General features: G+C 32.5%; 1 protein-coding gene across 4 annotated transcripts in view; it reads left to right on the forward strand.

Moving 5' to 3' along the window:
- CACUL1 (CDK2 associated cullin domain 1) overlaps positions 1 to 18,206 on the forward strand; it is an 80,719-nt gene that overhangs the window by 43,553 nt on the left and 18,960 nt on the right. For all 4 annotated transcript variants that reach the window (XR_012477870.1, XM_074233552.1, XM_074233550.1 and 1 more), the window contains exons 4-6: positions 5,596 to 5,691; positions 10,445 to 10,547; positions 15,511 to 15,600. Coding sequence is in view for 3 of the 4 variants with exons in the window: in XM_074233552.1 (XP_074089653.1) it covers positions 5,596 to 5,691; positions 10,445 to 10,547; positions 15,511 to 15,600 (289 nt within the window). In the remaining variant the exon portion in view is untranslated. The remainder of the gene's footprint in view (positions 1 to 5,595; positions 5,692 to 10,444; positions 10,548 to 15,510; positions 15,601 to 18,206) is intronic.

The following is an 18,206-nucleotide window of genomic DNA, read 5'->3' on the forward strand; positions in this document are numbered from 1 at the left end:
ATGCCTTCCCTCTGTTTATTACTTCTTATTTATCCTGTCTGTTGTCTCCCCTATTAAATTGTGTATATTAAATCCTGCCTTGGACTTTCCTTGTGCTTAGCACTGTGCCAGGTACACTTCATAAATGGTAATTAATTGGTAATTTCAATCACCAATCTTTTAAATTATTTAGTCTCCTATTTAATTTTGAATTCTTACAAGAATTATTTCAGTATCATTAAATAAATCTTGTGTTTAATATTTCTCCTTAATTTTGGAGTTTTAATGCCCCCACATATGCCATTTGTAATAAATGTGTCATTCATTGCTAATGAATATGAATAATTCTTTCTATTGCTACTTTGTGGTTATTCAGGATTAGTTATATCTGTAGTATCAGAATTTGATTTAGATCTTTACCTTTTGTCTTATTTTTGTTTAGATTTATCCAAGTTTAAAGGAGGTTCATTTTCATCTTCATGTTTATAGTCATTCTATTTGTCCATGTATGTCAAATAAATTTCTTTCATATACTTAGATCCTGTACTATTTGTTTCCTATTTATTAAGTGTTGATATTATTTCTGTTTATATTTGAGCATAATGCAGAACTTCTTTTTTATTGACTATTCATTTTTTATTTATTTCTTCTCTGAGATCATGATTATTATTTTGCTTTCATCTGAGGCACAAATAAATTATACACTATTCTGTCATTTTAATTCAGTCTTTGTTTCTAATGTATTTGTTATAAACAGCATATTATTGGATTTTGCTTTCCAGTCCACTCTGCCATCTTCTATTTTGTAGCTGTTTGTCCTGTTTTATATATGTGACTATGAATAATTGTTAATTTCCCCCTTAAACATTTCCCTTTATACTTTTTTGTTCTTATGTTTACTCTTTTCTCCTTGTTTTGTCTCCTTGCCCTGCCCATTCCCACCCCCCGCTTTTTTGGCAGGACAGTCAGGATTTAGTGACTTGCCCAGGGCTATATAGCTTGTAAGTGTTAAGTATCAGGTATATACTGTGTCACCTAGCTGTTTGATGAAGTTAATAAAAAACTGATATATTTAATACATACTGATAATCTATAAACTGATATATTCCTACTTTTCACCTTCTTCCTCTATTCATTTAGTTCAGAGCTTGCCCACTTTTTTTTTAAAGAGAAGTTTTAATATTTTCTGTGTCTAAAATCACTCTGGTATTCTATATATTCCTCTGCTCCCATCCCCCCAGCCACCCCATGTGACAAATAGTATTTTTTTGGGGGGGGAGTCAACAAAACTGAAAAATACATTAAAAAAACTGAAATGTGCAACACACATACACACACACACACACACACACACACACACACACACATTACCCCCACCTTGACAAAAAGGGTAGGTTGAGGTTGTCTATAATTTTGTTACATTTATTTTTAAATTTTTCATGTATTGTTCTTTCTGTTTCCAGTTTTGCTGTTAGTATGTATAGTATTTTTTCTTGGCTCTGCTTACTTAACTCTGCATATGTTCATATAGATTTTTCCATGACTCTCTTATAGCCCAGTAATATTCTATTGTGTTCATGTTATGTGATTTGTATAGGATTCTTCAGTTGAAGACTATTGAATTTTATACTTTCTTTTTTAAAAAATTTTATTTATTTAAGGCAGTGGGGTTAAAAGTGATTTGCCCAAGATCACACAGCTAGGCAATCATTAAGTTTCTGAGGTTGAATTTGAACTCAGGTCCTCCTGACTCCAGGGCCAGTTCTATCCACTTGTACCACCTAGCTGCCCCCTATACCTTCTATCTTTAAAAAAAAATCACCTTTATAATCTATACTCCTAGGTTAAAAGTTTGTTTTTTGGGGGGGCAGTGCTGCCCTCTCCTTCCTTCCTATTCCTACCTATTTCTCTTTTGAGTTTATTGGGGTTTTTTTTTAGATTTTTTTTTTTTTTTTTTTTTGCAAAGCAATGGGGTTAAGTGGCTTGCCCAAGGCCACACAGCTAGGTAATTGTTAAGTATCTGAGGTCGGATTTGAACTCAGGTACTCCTGACTCCAGGGCCCGTTCTCTATCCACTGTGCCACCTAGCTGCCCCAGTTTATTGTTTTTCTACACAAACTTTGTATATGCTCAACCTTTGTCTGGTTCAAATAAGAGTAAAGTTTGCGAGAAGCCTATTTTTCTCCATTTCATCTTCCATGCTTTTTTATACTCTTCTCATGTGCTCCATTTTATATGGATTAGCTGGTTTCTCTCTTCCTTGTTTCTTCCCTAGTGTGTATTTCTTTTTCCTTCCTTTTCTTACCTCTTAAAACCATTAAAGCAAATGAAAACCACTTCTAGGCCTTGGATTTAGTCTTAACTACTTCTTTGACCTATAAGTAAGAGGAATTCTAGAAGTTTACTTGTCTCCTCTCTCCTAAATATTTTATCAAATTTTATAGTCCCTTATGTTTGTTTGCTCAGTTGTTGTTGCCCTTCTTGGTTTGTCTTTATTCTTGTATTTGTATTTGAAATTGTACTTTTTCCTGTTTTCTTGTATGTATGGGTGTACATACGAAAAACTGTAGATAGAAAAAGATAGATAGAAAAAGAAGTTGCCTCAGTTCCTGAGGCCAAGGTCAGACTTCATTCATCTACTCCCATTGTTTATTTGCTTGTTGTCAGACTTTGTTTGTTCCTGTCCCCATATCTAATACCTCTTAAGAGAATCCTGGGCTTGGAGTCAGAAAGGCTCAAGTTCAAATTTGACATCAGATGCTTAATCAGTTCTATGATCCTATGCAAGTCACTTAACCTCTCTTTAACTCAGTTTCCTCATCTGTCAAAATGAAGAAAATAACTTCCATCTCAGAGTTTTTCTAAGAATCAGAGGAGATAATTGTAAAGTGCTTAGTACAGTGCTTATCACATCTGGTACTATATAAATGTAGTAAAACAAATATTGTTAATAATTACTGTTGTTGCTTTGCTTTGTGCAGACCTTCACTGGATAGAAGAGCTTAGAATTTTGTTTGGGTATCTTAATCATTAAATTAATATGATAAGAGTGAATGTGTATAATATGTGTGTATAAATACACACATATATATCAGGGTGGTGGACCTGTTTTTAGGTACTTTTTAGAATTAAAGAATGTTAGCATGGGAAAAGATTTCAGAGTTCATTTCAGCTAATCTTTGTATGTTTTATGGGTGCTGAAACAAAAAGATGTTCACATTAGCTCCTTCAGTTGGTGTTGCATTCATACAGCTTTTTGGAGACTCCCAAATGGTCTCACTAGATGTGAACATTTTTTTTTCTTTACAATTTCAGCATAAACTCAATATATACTCTGTTCTATTTAAAAGTACTTATTTTCAGAGTAGTAGCAAGCAAATTTTATTTCCTTTTATTATCTATTGTTTTTGTCACCCTTATTTTTGTTTTATATAGCTTTTCCTTCACCAAAGTGTTACATATTATATTAAGGGATAAAGAAAACAAAAAAAAGGAGTATAGCAGAACCAACAAATAGTTAATTCTGAGTATGTACAATGTTCCATATCCATAATCCCTTGTTTGCAAAGTAGAGGGTTCCAGTTTATCATTACAGAGTTTGATTTTTATTTTAATTATTGTTCTTTCCATTTAAATTATATTAAGTGTATCTACTTTTCTTGTTCTGTTTGCTTCATTTAATAGTTTATTGTCCATTAAGCTTGTTTGACTTTTTCAGAGAATAAATGTCTAGGATTAGGATTTATGGGACATTTTAGTCACTTTCTTAGGATAATTTCCAAATGCTTTTTAGAATAGTTGGAGTTAGGGGGGCAGCTGGGTGGTGCAGTGAATAGAGCACCTGCTCTGGAATCAGGTGGTCCTGAGTTCAAATTTGACCTCAGACACTTACTAATTACCTAGCTGTGTGACCTTGGGCAAGTCACTTAACCCCTTATTACCTTGCAGAAACCTAACACACACACACACACACACACACACACACAAAGAATAGTTGAATAAATTCATGATTCCATTGGCAGGGATATTCATGTTCCTATCTTTAGATGATACTTATGAAATCCTTGTTCAAAATTTTTTTTTCTACCATTTACTTTTTAATTCTGGTTGCATTTGTTTTTGTTAATGTAAAAGCAAATTTTACTTCGGTAAAATTTATCTTTATTTGTTTAATACTTTATACCTCTCAAAGTGCTTTTAAATATATATATATATATATATATTTTTTTTTATGATGATCATAGCTATATTGTGAGTCAAGTGTAGTATGAAGGATGTGCCTTGACCCATATCATACAACTAATAAGTGAAGGAAACAGGATTCTGACCAGTTAGTTTCCAGAGAGAAAGTGTGATATTGTAGTGTTTGATTTGGAGTAAGAAACCTGGGTTTGAATACCATTTTGATAACTGTGTGACTCTTACCCTCTATGAACCTCATTTCCTCATCTGTAAGAGAGAAATAAAAGCACCTATTTCATAGCACTATTAGGAGAGTTAAATGAGATAGAAATTGCATAAATATGAATTGTTATATTTTCTTCTAACTATAAAGAGTGCAAGTTTTTTTCTGTAGGAGATATGACACAAAACTTATATTCTTTGATTCAAGGAAGAAAATTTTATGTTTTTCTACTTTATATTCTCATCTCACTTTCTTTGAATGTTTTGTGGTTGAGTGTGGTTTAAGGAGCAAAGACCCCTCAGTGAGCCCCTGAGTCAGGTGATATTAGTCTGGTGTGGCTGTGCTTGGTGATAATTGGAGAAGTTACTTAACTGCTTTCTGTTTGTTTCTTTATCTGTAAAATAATGACTCAAACAATTTCCTCTAATCCACTGAGGTAGAGAGGGAGGTAAAATGATTCCTGTTTTTATGAGATAAGGGCTCATATTTAAGGAATATATAAAATACAGGTGGTATTGATATATTTCACAAGACAGGTTTATGAATTGGGATTTCAAATTGTATGAAGTCTTTCAAATTTCACAATTTGACTTTTTTACCCTGCATTGGGCAAAATGAACTGTTGGAAGAAATCTATACAGTTCAGTAATAACTTTGAACCTTTAAGCATTATTTCATCTAAACATTAATACGTATTTTCAGCCAGGGAGAGATTAAGCTCTTTTTTTTATTTTTTTATTTTTTTAAATTAATTAATTTATTTTTTAGGTTTTTGCAAGGCAAATGGGGTTAAGTGGCTTGCCCAAGGCCACACAGCTAGGTAATTATTAAGTGTCTGAGACTGGATTTGAACCCAGGTACTCCTGACTCCAAGGCCGGTGCTTTATGCACTATGCCACCTAGCCACCCTTGAGATCAAGCTTTTTAGTGAGCCTTTTAACATTATCCATATGTTTAAGGTCTCTCAGCTGAACTATACAACTTGTTACAGTCAGATTTAATAGAATTCCAATCTTTGCTCTAATGTTTAATCTTCAAAATTAAAATTTCATTCATTGCAGTCATGGTACCATTTTGGATTTCTTTTCACTTAATGGTAAGGGGCCATTTTGTAACTATTAACCTTTATTACCTTTCCTCCCTAGGTTTTTGTTTTTACTCACTATCCAGACAAGAAAAAAAGATGACATTTTTAAAATTGCTTCCTACAGGCCAGCCCTCCGGAACTCTATATTGAAAGGTTTAACTTAGCACTTGGACAGTATATGGGAGCATTGCAGAGCATTGTGCCTCTTTTCATATATATGGTAAGTTTTAGGCCATCAGATAAAAGACTCCGAGAAAATTGTATAAATTAGGACTATAATCTTATCAACAAGAGAATAACTTTTGGGATATTTGTGGCATTTTAGTCGTTTTTCTTTTTTTAAAATTGATAAAAAAAAAACTCCAGAATTTGAACAAGCCCCTTGATAATCAGGTAACAACACTTGAATATCTTTTAAAAACTTCATTTTTCTTCTCAAATTGAATATAGTTTAGTTAATGAGATAAGACTTGTAGAATAATTAACAATACCAGACAACATGTTAAGTATTAAGTGAGGGTAGTCTTAAGTGCCATAAAATAAAGATAATTTAAATATTGTTCTGGTCCTGTTGGTTGATAGTAGTCTGATAGAATGTCAGACTTTGCTCATTTAAGTTAAAATTGTCAACATGATTTGGGCATAATAATAATAAGTAATAACCTATTAATTTGGAAATACTTCTGTTCTCATAAATAAAACTCATTATTTCTACTTTAGAGAGGATGGATCAGAAGTAGATTGCAGGGATAGAGTATATTTCTGGTTGTGAGAATTGGAAGTGAATAGATGTTAAAACTTGAATAAGGTCTTTTGTTTACATAAGTTGACAATGACTTTGTATCAAGAAAAAAATATGCTAGCTTAAAGTTCTTATGATCTATCAGTGATCCAAGATCTTACAGTGAATAACTTGGTTTCTTAAACTATGAAATGAAGTATTAGGCTTATTGTTTCATTTTAATGAAGGAGACAGTGTTTGATTGTCAGAGTTTGTTATATAATACTTCATTATATGTATGAATCCTTCCAGTGTTGTGAATCTCAACCCAAATATCCTTCTAGAATTGTATGATTCTTGTCTATATTGTCAAGTAAATTTTTAATACAGGGTAATCCAGAGTATTGGGGGGACATCTTCTTGACCTCTTAACATTTTGTGAGTGTTCAGTGAATTGTGATCTGACTAATTGCTCTTGTTAATAATTGGAACACTCTCTTTTCCAGTTGATATTTTTCATGGTGATTTGTGCATAGGGAGTCTATTTAATATTTTGAAAGAACAAATATTGTAAACAGGTTATTCTTTTTTTTTAGTAAATATTTTATTTTTTTCCAACTACATACAATGGTAGTTTTTACCAATCTGTTTTTACAAGGCTTTGAGTTTTATAATTTTTATTTCACCCTTCCCTCACCCTGCGCCGACAGAAAGCAGTCTGATACAGGCTTTTCATTTGTAACCATGCTAATCATAGATCGAAATTGAACATGTTGTGAGAGAAGAATCAGATCCAAATGATAGGATGAAGATATTAGAGATAACAAAATTATATAGTACACAAGAAAACTTTTAAAAATTGAAGGTAATGAGCTTTAGTCTTCATTTAAACTCCACAGTTCCTTCTCTGGGTGTGGATGGTATTTTTCTGTCACAAGTCTTTTAAAAATTGTCTTTTTACTGCTGAAATGAACAAGTCCATCATGGCTGATCATCACCCCATCATCATCCCATGGTTGTTCATCACCCATATTGTTGTTAGTATGTATAATGTTCTTCTGGTTCTGCTCCCTTCACTCAGCATCAGTTCATGCAAGTCTTTGCAGACTTTTCTGAAACCCTGTCCCTCATTTTTTTTTTTTTTTGCCTAAACAATGGGGTTAAATTACTTGCCCAAGGTCACATAGCTAGGTAATTATTAAGTGTTTGAGGCCAGATTTGAATTCAGGTCTTCCTGACTCAAAGGCTGTTGCTTTGTCCATTGTGCCACCTTGCTGCCTCCCCCCCAATGATTTCTTATAAAACAATAGTGTTCCACCACACACATATACCACAGTTTGTTCATCTATCCCAATTGATGGACATCCCCTCAGTTTTCAATTCTTTGCCACTACAAAAAGAGCTGCTATGAATATTTTTGTACATGTGAGATTTTTACCCTTTTTTCATGATCTCTTCATGATAAAGACCCAGTAGTGGTATTGCTGGATCAAAGGGTTTACACATTTTTATTATCCTTTGAACATAATTCCAAATTGCTCTCTAGAAAGGTTGGATCATTCACAACTCCACCTACAATGCAATAGTTTTTCCATGTCCTCTCCAACATTGATCATTTTCCTTTCTGATAATAATGACCAAACTGATATAAGGGCAATCTTGAGAGAGAAGATGTGATGAAATGGAATCACTTATAATTGAAAAGGTTTTAACTTGGAAGCAAGGAGAAGAGCAGCCACTTCATATAAGATGGGGGTGAAGATACACGTTGCTTGATGAGGGAAGAGAAAGTAGCTCTCAGCAAATGACTTCAATTTTTTTCAGAGAAAAATTCAGTTTCTCAGCTGGGAAGGTGGGGCAGGTGTGAGGGAGCCATGAGAGGTTTGAGGAGAGAGAAAAAAGTTTGGAAGAGCTGTTTTGTTGAGTGGTATAAGGAATTGGGAAGGTGTGAAAGGGCTGCTTGGCCAAAGGTTCAGTTGAAATGATGTAACATAAATATGTAGTAGACTTATGAGCATGATTTTATTATTTTCTTTGCTTTTATTCAGCAGCATGTGAGCAGAAGCAAAGGTAACGAATGGTAGGAGTGATGCAAGTCTAAAAGTGGAGGAGATCTTGAGTCAAGGGACTTGAAAGAAGAGGATGATGTAAAATTGAATTGTTTCTTCAAGGTGTCAGAATGGAAAAGGGGAAAATATGTAGTCAGGGTTCATGGCCTGGTAGAAGGGTTGATGGCCTGGAAAAGAAAGAAGTAAAGGATGGAAGGATTTGTGAGGACAAAGAGCAGAGTTTGGGATTGCAAGGCAGGAAAGGTAGAATGACCACAGTGAATCAGATAAGGGAATTTCAGAGTTCAGAATCATTGTAGTTGTGTATGATGGTAAGATCAAGAGTATGACCAACTCTTTGTGTAGTTGTGGGTGAGAGTGAAGGAATAAGCCATGAGAAAGAAGTAATTTAAGAAGTATATAACTTACACTACATGCTTAAATTATAATAATAGTGCACAAGAGAGCTATCAGAATGGTCCCAATAGAATGAGAAAGGAAAAAAACTAGTGAATTTTGGAACTGGTATTGAATTTAGGGATATATATATATATATATATACACACATATATATATATATATATATATCCCAATTTTTTTACTTAAGTGTCTTTGTGATTTATTTCCTTATCTGTCAAATGCAGAGATATTGGACTGGATTTTTTTTTAAGATTCTTTTGAGCTATAAATCCTCTGAAGCAATGATAATGCTTTTTTATAGTACTTAATAGCAAACTGTAGCATAAACTAATTACAGTATAATTGTCATTATTCTTCGAAGAAAGAAATTTTATTACACTAAATTAGTTATAATCTGATTTTTTCTGCCAACCAAGAGATGACAGTTCTATTTTTGAGTTAACAATTTTTAATATTCTCAAACAATAGACAAATTTCATATTTAAAATTAAGTAAGATGAGTCTTAAGAGCAATATTACACTTTTTTAAATGCTTGTTTTCCTAAAACAATTCAATCCCTCTTTTTTATTATTCTTGAAAATTTTCCTTTGCATCTCATCAAAGTTAATTAATTTGCATGAACTGAAGATTCAGAAGATTTCTTCCTTGCTCTAATATGGTCAGTGTATGGAAAATGAGAGTGCTGTTTTTACATAGATCAATCAAGAGCTTCTTGCTTTTATAGAGTCACCCTTGAAAAAGATGATTACATGTATGATGATCAATTATGATAGACTTACCTCTTCTCAGCTATATAGTGATCACAGACAATTCTGAAACATTTATAATGGAAAATACCATCTACATTCAGAGAAAGAATTTTAGAATCTGAATGCAGATCAAGCAACTGTTTTCACTTAGAAATTTTGTTTTTCTTTTTCATGTTTTTTCCCCCATTTGTTTTCATTTTCCTTCACAACATGACTAATTTGGAAATAAGTTTAACATGATAACCTCTATCAGATTACTCACTGCTAAGGAGAAGGGGGGAGGGAAGGGAAGAAGAAAGAAAAATTTTAAACTCAAAGTTTTACAATTCATTGTTGAAAATTTATCTTTGTATGTAATTGGAAAAAAAATAAAATGAAATAAAAAAGAAGAAAAAAGTAATAATTTTTTTATGAAAGTTTAAGTATTGATAAGGTTTTTTAATTCAGGTTGTGGCCAAAGATTTTAGATTAATATATTATTTTGCAATGAATAGCCTAAAGATTTGGAAGTGGGGGGTGGAATAGAGACCAGAATGGGGTTAGAGACTAGAATGGGGAAAGAGAGAAAAAGCCTATTCTGTATCTTTAGTTATTTTTCTGAACTTCTTTGGAACACCAAAGTTAAATTATCTTACACAAGCCCAATACAGATATTTCATCTCTGGCCCTCTTCACTCTTTCTCTAAAGTAGTTTTTAACCTGAGAATAGTTGGAAAGTTACAACTTCTTCCCCTGTTTTCTCCTCCTGAGAAGTCTTCATTTCTATTTGCTTTGGTCCTTACGAAAAGGACTGTGAAAACGAATCAACAACAGCATTATTTCACTTAAAAGTTTGTGGGTTTTAACATTATATGATGTTGAATTAAGTTATACCTTTAAAACTAAAGATAATTTTGCTATTTATGGTGGAAACTACTTTTAGAGATTTAGCACATCTTATTACTTAAAAGTAAAAATATTATTAGTATTTTAGTGAATCTCCACTGGAATGGTTATTTGCTTCTAAATGTTATTTTTTTAAACTTATTTTTCAGAATAAATTTTACATAGAAACCAAGCTTAACAGAGACTTAAAAGATGATCTTATAAAGCTGTTTACGGAACATGTTGCAGAAAAGCACATTTACAGCCTAATGCGTAAGTAAATGAAGTCTTAACTTTTGGAAGTTGAGGAGACTTTAAAATTATTCTGGCCAAGGTTTCTGCTTAAAAACTAAATCTTTTGAAAAAAAATTATGGTTTTGTGATTATATCATTTGCTTTTTTTTTGAGAATATAAATTTTGGCATTAAAGGCAAAAAAAGAATAGTATTGTCTTAAAACTAAAATTAGGTCATCTGAGTAAATGAGAATGCTTCTAATATGAGAATGCATGGTGGATTTTATTTTGAAATATCTGGACATATTTTTCATTTTTTGCCTTATTTAATACCCAGAATACTTGACTTTAATGGTCAGTTCATAAACATTCTTTTATGTTTTTCATTGTATATCATTTTATTTCATGCAGCTCCATCACTTATTAAGAATTTTTTAAAATATTAAATGGTAACATAAATATACTGTGAATAGAGTTGAAAGGGAATAATTTTTAGAAAGCAGTGCTTTAGTTTTTCATGACATTTGGACAATATCTTTCTTTTTTAGCATTTTTATCTTATTTACAAAAGCTTTGTGAGGTAGTATAGACATTATTTCCACTTTTGTAGATATGAGATTGAGTGACTTGCTAAAAATCACACAGCTAGTTATTATCTTAAAAAAAAGTTAGGGGAAGCACCATTTATGTCTGGTAAATATTTTGTTGATATTTTCCTGTTTCTTCTGTTGTATTGTAATTGTAAGTATTATGTTGAAAATCTACACTGCCAAAATCCTAGAGAGAAATTATACCTTCTGAGAAAAAAAACTTATTTAGTTTGGTCATTTATCACATCTCTTAAGACATTTCAGAGATTTTAGAAGTTTAGGTCAAATGAAGAAAAGATTTCTTTGCTTATTTTCATTTACATGATGCTAATGAGACAATGGTCTTCTAAAAAAGATGGGCATAAATGAATGTTCCCCCCTTAATCAGTACTTGAAATTCTGAATAGCAAACACAACCCCATGAACACTTTTTAAACCTATGAATGTATGGCAACTACTGGTTAGCTGTGGGATAATAGGGCATTTTGTTCTGCTCTTTGAGCTTTGCTTAGTGAATATAGGCAGCACCTGAAGGTTTATTTCCCATTATCTGCCTATAAATTTTAAATATATTTTCCCAGTGTTAAGGAAGATGTCACTCTTCTATTGAACCTACCTATTTTGTGCAGTTGGGTTAGTAAGATTTTTTTTTTTGTTTTGATATTTCAGTGAATATAGGAGTTTATTCATTAATAAGGCTCATGTCACCTAAAATGGGGTATAAAAATTTATAGAAATGGTCTGCTACAAATTCAAATATTCTAAAGAATCTAAACAATAGTGATGTAGTTATACTTGTCAATTTTTCTAAGACAGAAGGAAAAAACCTCATGGTTTATGGATCTAAATCCATTATTTTTATTTCCTCCTATCAGTTCATCTATAAATTTCTCTAGAAGTAGAAATATAAAATATTTCCCATTCCCTTCACCCTCACTCATGGACATATTTTCTTCAATGGGTAGTGGATTATCATGTCAATTTGTCTTTTTTTTTATTTTTTTGGTTTTTGTGAGGCAGTGGGGTTAAGTAAGTTGCCCAAGGTCACATAACTAGTGTCAAGCGTCCGTCTGAATCTGGTTTTGAACTCAAGTCCTCCTGACTCCAGGGCCATTGCTCTGTCCTTTATATCACCTAGCCACCCTAGCAACTTGTCTTGTAGTTTGATGTTTTTATAGAGAAATTTGGTCATTGAAGGCATATTGCCATGTGCAAAAAATATTCATGGCCAAATGCCAAGTAGAGCGTATTTAGTTTATTTCATGAATAATTCCAAACACTAACCTTTGGTTTTTAGTATAAACACAATACTATTATTTGAATACCTGACTGAGTGGAATAAAAGATACCTTCTTCTGACTGGTATAAAAATTGTATTCTCTTTTGAAAGAAAATAGTTATTTTGGTTTCAACTGGGAATATGCTTTTGCATAAGTTACAAGTCAAAAGAAACTACATTGTGATAATCTTGGAGGAATAAACAAGCTAGCTAGGTAAATATGCAAAGTGTTTGGGGAGATGAGTATTTTGATTTGCAAAGAGCTTGATGTCAGTTTTCACATCAAAATTAGGCAAAATAGTTTACTTGAAGAGAAATATGAGTTGGGGAGCAAGAGAGAGAAAGAATTGCAATCTTTTTAAAACAGCTCTCAAAGAAAAATGCTATGTTAGACAGAAATTCACAGTTCATCTGTGGTTATCATCAGTGATTATAACAGCTTCCATTATGTTAAACTTTTAAATGTAAGTAACCTAAGCATTGAGCTATAAAACACTTCCACATTTATTTTATTTTATTACCATGTTATGAGCCCAAAATTACAAAGTTCTTCCTCTTCTTTCCTTTCCTACCACTCTGGAAAATAGGCAATGATTATTATTCCCATTTTATAGATAATGAGAACTGAGAGTGGTCTGATGACTTAGGTAACAGAGATAGTGTACTTAAGTGTTGGAACTAGTTTTTGAATCTACCTTCTTTGACTATGGTATTCTTTCTTAAATCATGTTATCATCGTTTCTTGATGAATATATCAGTCTTATGTAACATTTTGGTTTTCTTAATTTTAAAAGAATCTTTAGATAAATTTGTATTTCTTGTGCTTAACTCAAAGCTTTCAAATTGCTTAGCACAATGTATTTTGAGATGCACAGTATTTGTATCTAGGTATTTATGTTATTTGGCAGCATAATTTGGGCATTTGCCTTTCCCTTTACTGAAACATTTGAATAGAGAGAATTTGACAGCAGTGCTTATTTGAATGCCTTTGATGATGACTCTATGAGTGGAATAGAGGTGACCTCTTAACGTTTTTGGGGACCTTTAGCTAAGACTTAAAATCTATCATTTGATTTAAATATCCTGGAAGAATGTTTAACCATGAATCTTCAATGTATATAGAATTTACCTTTTTTGAAAATTTGTCATAAAATTGAATATAAATGTAAAAGCATTAAGTATAGTCATAATTTTTTCCAGATGAAATTATATGATGATGACAACATACTTCATTAGGTTAACTTTAAGTGTAACTCACTGAACATTTTTTAAATTACAAAAAAGTTTAGTCTTTCAAGTTTCTCATTTCTGTTATGGAAATTCTCATTTAAAAAATTAAAAAACAATTATCTTTTTGTGTTTATTGGTTGTGAAAAAATTTGACTTGATAAAAAATCTTTATAGGATCTTTTACAATCTATATCCCATCCACTCAGCAAGATAATTTAGATTTATTAATAGATATAACAATAGAAATAATCTTGTTCATTGACCCCCTGATAATAAATGTCAGGTGAGGCATAAAACAAGGAAATTTATTCCCACCAATGGTATTTACCATTGTGATGGAAGAGATCCAGAATTCATAGTATAGGTTAAGGAGGGTTAAGAATCTCTGGAGGATGAAGACCTCCAAATATTACTATCTTTGGATGGCATTGTATTGGTTGCACCTCCTCAAAGAGATCTGTAACCATTCAAAGAAGTTTGACCTGTTCTTCCACTCAGGAAAGAGTAAGATGAACAATATCTATTGTTTTATATATTGGCATGGTATTTGAATAGATTCCTTTTGGAATTTGTTTCACAGACCTGAGGAGGAGAGCAGACTGGATTACTTTAGGGAAACTGCCACACTCTTACTGTTCCCAAACTTCTCATGAATGCAGAGGCCCGTATTTTTATACTAATAGTTTAATGGTGTTACTCCATTACATGAAGAACTAAAAATGAATATCATGGGGCACATGTTGCCTGCAGCATGCAACCAAGAAGAAACTTGAGAAATAGGAGTTAAGGATGTCTTCAAAGAATTCCATGACCATGGCAAAAGCTGGTCATAGAGCAAGAGAAGGGAGTGTCAGATAAGGAGCCATTGTGTCCCACTTCTACCCCTGTGGGGAAAGAGGGTAAATAAAGCCTCTGGTAAATTGAATGAAATCTGTTTGGCAAGCCTTTGTTGAGGCCAGGGACCCGAGTAACATGAAATAGACAGATATTGGGGGTGAATTGCAGTCTTTCCTAAAATAAACTCCCTAATGATGAAATCAAAGATCCATTTGACTATGTATAAATGAAGAATTGCTTTCTGTAACTTTATACAGACTATAGTAAAACTCTGCTATTGATTTATTTGAAAGACTTTAGCTACATATATAGTGATCATAAATAAAAATAATTCATACTTATTGATTCAGACTGTAGTATCTGCCATAAATTAAGAACATACTAAACTTTAATGGAAAAATAGTTATAATTCGTATCTGTTAGTGATGGTTATCTGGAGTAATCATTTTTATTATTTTTTGTAATGAATACATTAGTAATTAACCTCAATGAATTCTTAGTAACAAAAAGAAAGCTTAGAACATTTTATCATTTTCATTTAGAATTATTAAAACCAGGTAAGTTGTTGACTCAGTTGCCTTGCTCAGAATAAACTCAGCAATCCAGAAATTTTATTTTTGTTAGGATTTGACAGAATTTATTGATTTCACTTAATAGAAGGCATTTCTTTTATGGAAAGCTAGGGAATAGGGACCATATTGAAGTTATTTATTGTGTAAAACTCAAATCTGAAGAATATTCTACTTAATGCTCAATTCAAATTAGCAACTTAATGGAAGAACTTTTAAGTTCATTCATTATAGTAACATTGAGTGGTATTAATATTCCATTGTTGTATATGCTAGAATGTGTGGGAATTGGGTTGTTTTAGACATTTCCACAGACCCTCATGTTTACTAGTAAGCCAGAATTTACTCTCTCTTTAGTTATATGTAAATCTTTTGTAGAAGTTTTGATAAACTTTTCTTAGAGAAGCAGGTAAAACAGGAAAGTCATAAACAGCAGCCTTTGGGGACCAGTAAGGATTTTAGCTTTTGTAACATTTTTTTTTTCTTTTTATTTCAGCTTTACTTTTAGAAGCCCAATCAACACCATTTCAAATAACACCTTCAACCATGGCAAATATTGTGAAAGGCCTGTATACACTTAGACCAGGTAAACATTATATTTTTCCTTTAAAAATATTGAAAATATTGAGGGTCAGCCTCAGTCAAGATTTAAATGACATAGCTTTTAATAAAATTAAATGATATTTTAAATCTTCTCTTTTATGAAGCTTAATACAATATTTGTGTCTATTTAGTTTACTGCTTTATTATAAGATTTTTCTAATGGTAGCTATCATCAAGCATTTATTGGCACTTTTAAGATTTGCATGTTCTCTCACTCATGCAGTACTCACAACTTTGGGAGGTAATTGCTATTATTAATATTTTCATTTTATGGATGAAGTAACTGCAACTAAAAAATTAAGTGCTATATAGCTGCCAAAGTTCTGAAGTAATTGCTTTGAAAAGATTTGAAAATTTCAGTGCAGCTTTTGAGGATAAGGTGAAGTAGCTCCATAACTTTGATTTATTGGATTATGGAATGCTAGTTGAGGAAATTTCCTCTACCATATCAACATACTACTGTTCTTCCTCCTATGGACTTAGAAAATTGCCTGGAGTCAGTGACTTGGCCAGGTTCATCTAGGTAGTGTGTGCCAGAAGCAGTACTTGAACTTGAACTACTTGGCTCTCTGGAGAGGTATTGATCATTGTGACATGAGAACAGTGATCTAGGAAAAAATTGCATTCTGATTTAGGTATTTAGGATTTAGGAAAAGAAAAAGTTAAATGGCAGCAAAAAAAATCTTTTGAAGAAACTGATCTAATGTTTCAGGATTTAGCTTTAGTATTTTTATATACTTTTAAAGAGTCTCTATATACATTACATATACACAGAAAGCTGTATCTTACCAGGAACAAATATAAACTGCTGGTCTGGAAGTATCACAACAACACTGCTAGTTTTGAATAAATATTTCCAGAGGATATATGCATCAAAGCAACTAAGACTATATGTTTATAGTTCTGTTTTTGCCTGCTCTTCTAGAATATCTGTCTTGAAATAAGAGCAGCAAAGTATAAAAGGAATCCCAAGAGACTTTCTTGTCTAAGAAGAATTTAATAGGCATCTCAAAGCAGTTACCATATCCAGATTACTATATTAGGGGAAATGCAAAAAACATGACTTCTGATGTCATAGAAATTGTTAGTAAGACTGTCATTGTTCAGGCAAACCCAGTAACCCAGAATCACTCTAAAACTCAGGTTCATTTCCATAAAATGAGACTAGTAAGAAATGTTGTAAGAATGTGAAGTAGAGGATTGTTTTTCACCCCCCTCATTTTTATATTATAAAGAAATTAAGACCTGGGTAGTTTTGCTTTATCTAAGGTCACACAAAGTGGTGAGTTATCGAAGGAATATGAATCCAAATCCAGTTCTCCACTCTACAACAAGAAAATGTTTATTATTTCTACAAGAAAATACAATTCCATACTTTTGGCATTCAGGCCCTCTTCAAATGTTTCTAGACATCTTTCTACATTATTTCATATTATTCCCTTCCATGCATGTGTTCCGGGCAAACTGAGCCCTTCCTGAACTTGACATAATCTTCTGCCTCTGCATTCTTGTCACCCATCACTGTGACTAAAATGCTCTTTTCTAAGGTTGGCCTTTTAGAATCATCAGGCTCCTTCAAGACTCATTTCAGGTGCAGCCTTTACCAGAGCAGCTCAGTAATGAGTTTTTCCTCCAGCTTACTTTGTAATATACTTTCGTATGTATGTATTGCATCTTCTTTGAGGTCAGAGACGGTTTAGTTTTTTGTTATTGCCTCCCTAGTGCTGGACCTGGAGACAAATGTAGCCTTAGACACTTTTTTAGTGGTGGGATCCTGATGAAATCACTTAATTTTTGTTTGCCTCAGTTTCCTCATCTGTAAAATAGGTTTATTATGAGGATCAAATGAGATGATTGCCAAGTGTCTGACACCTACCAATTGCTACATAAATATTAAGTCATCATTATTATTAGTTCTATTATCTTATTCATGGGTACTTATTCAATGATTATTGAATTTTTTTTTCAGAATATCTATTCATTTTTTTCCCACCAACTACATGCAAAAAACAAATTTCAACAGTTACTCCCAAATCTTGAGTTCTAAATTCCACTCCTCCTCATTGAGAAAGCAAATTGCTTGGAGTAGGTTAAAAATGTGTAGTCATAGAAAGTACTACTACAGTAGTCATGTTGTAAAAGTAAACATAACCCTCTCCACAAAAAAAAAGAGAAACCTCAAGAAAAATAAAGTAGGAAAAAAGCATGCTTCAGCTCTGTCTTTGGGATGGATAGTATTCTTTATCATAAATCCTTCAGAGTTCTCATGGTTCACTGTGTTACTGTGAAAAGGTAGGTCATTCACAGATGATAATCCTGCAGTAGTGCTATTTCTTTGTACATAGTATATTTCCCATTGCATCATGTTGGGTAAGTTACTGAGAGCATACAGTTCATCATTTCTCATAACAGAACAGTTTTTCATATCAAATCGCATACCCCAATTTGTACAACCATTCCCCATCATTCCATCCCCTCAATCTACAGCTCTTCCCCACCAGGAAAGAGCTGCTATAAGTAACTATATACATATAGATTCTTTTCTTCCTGCATTTCATTTCTTCTAGAATATAGATCTAGCAGTGGCAC

The sequence above is a fragment of the Macrotis lagotis genome, chromosome 4 (genome assembly GCF_037893015.1).
Source record: "Macrotis lagotis isolate mMagLag1 chromosome 4, bilby.v1.9.chrom.fasta, whole genome shotgun sequence".
In the NCBI taxonomy this organism is placed as follows: Eukaryota; Metazoa; Chordata; class Mammalia; order Peramelemorphia; family Peramelidae; genus Macrotis; species Macrotis lagotis.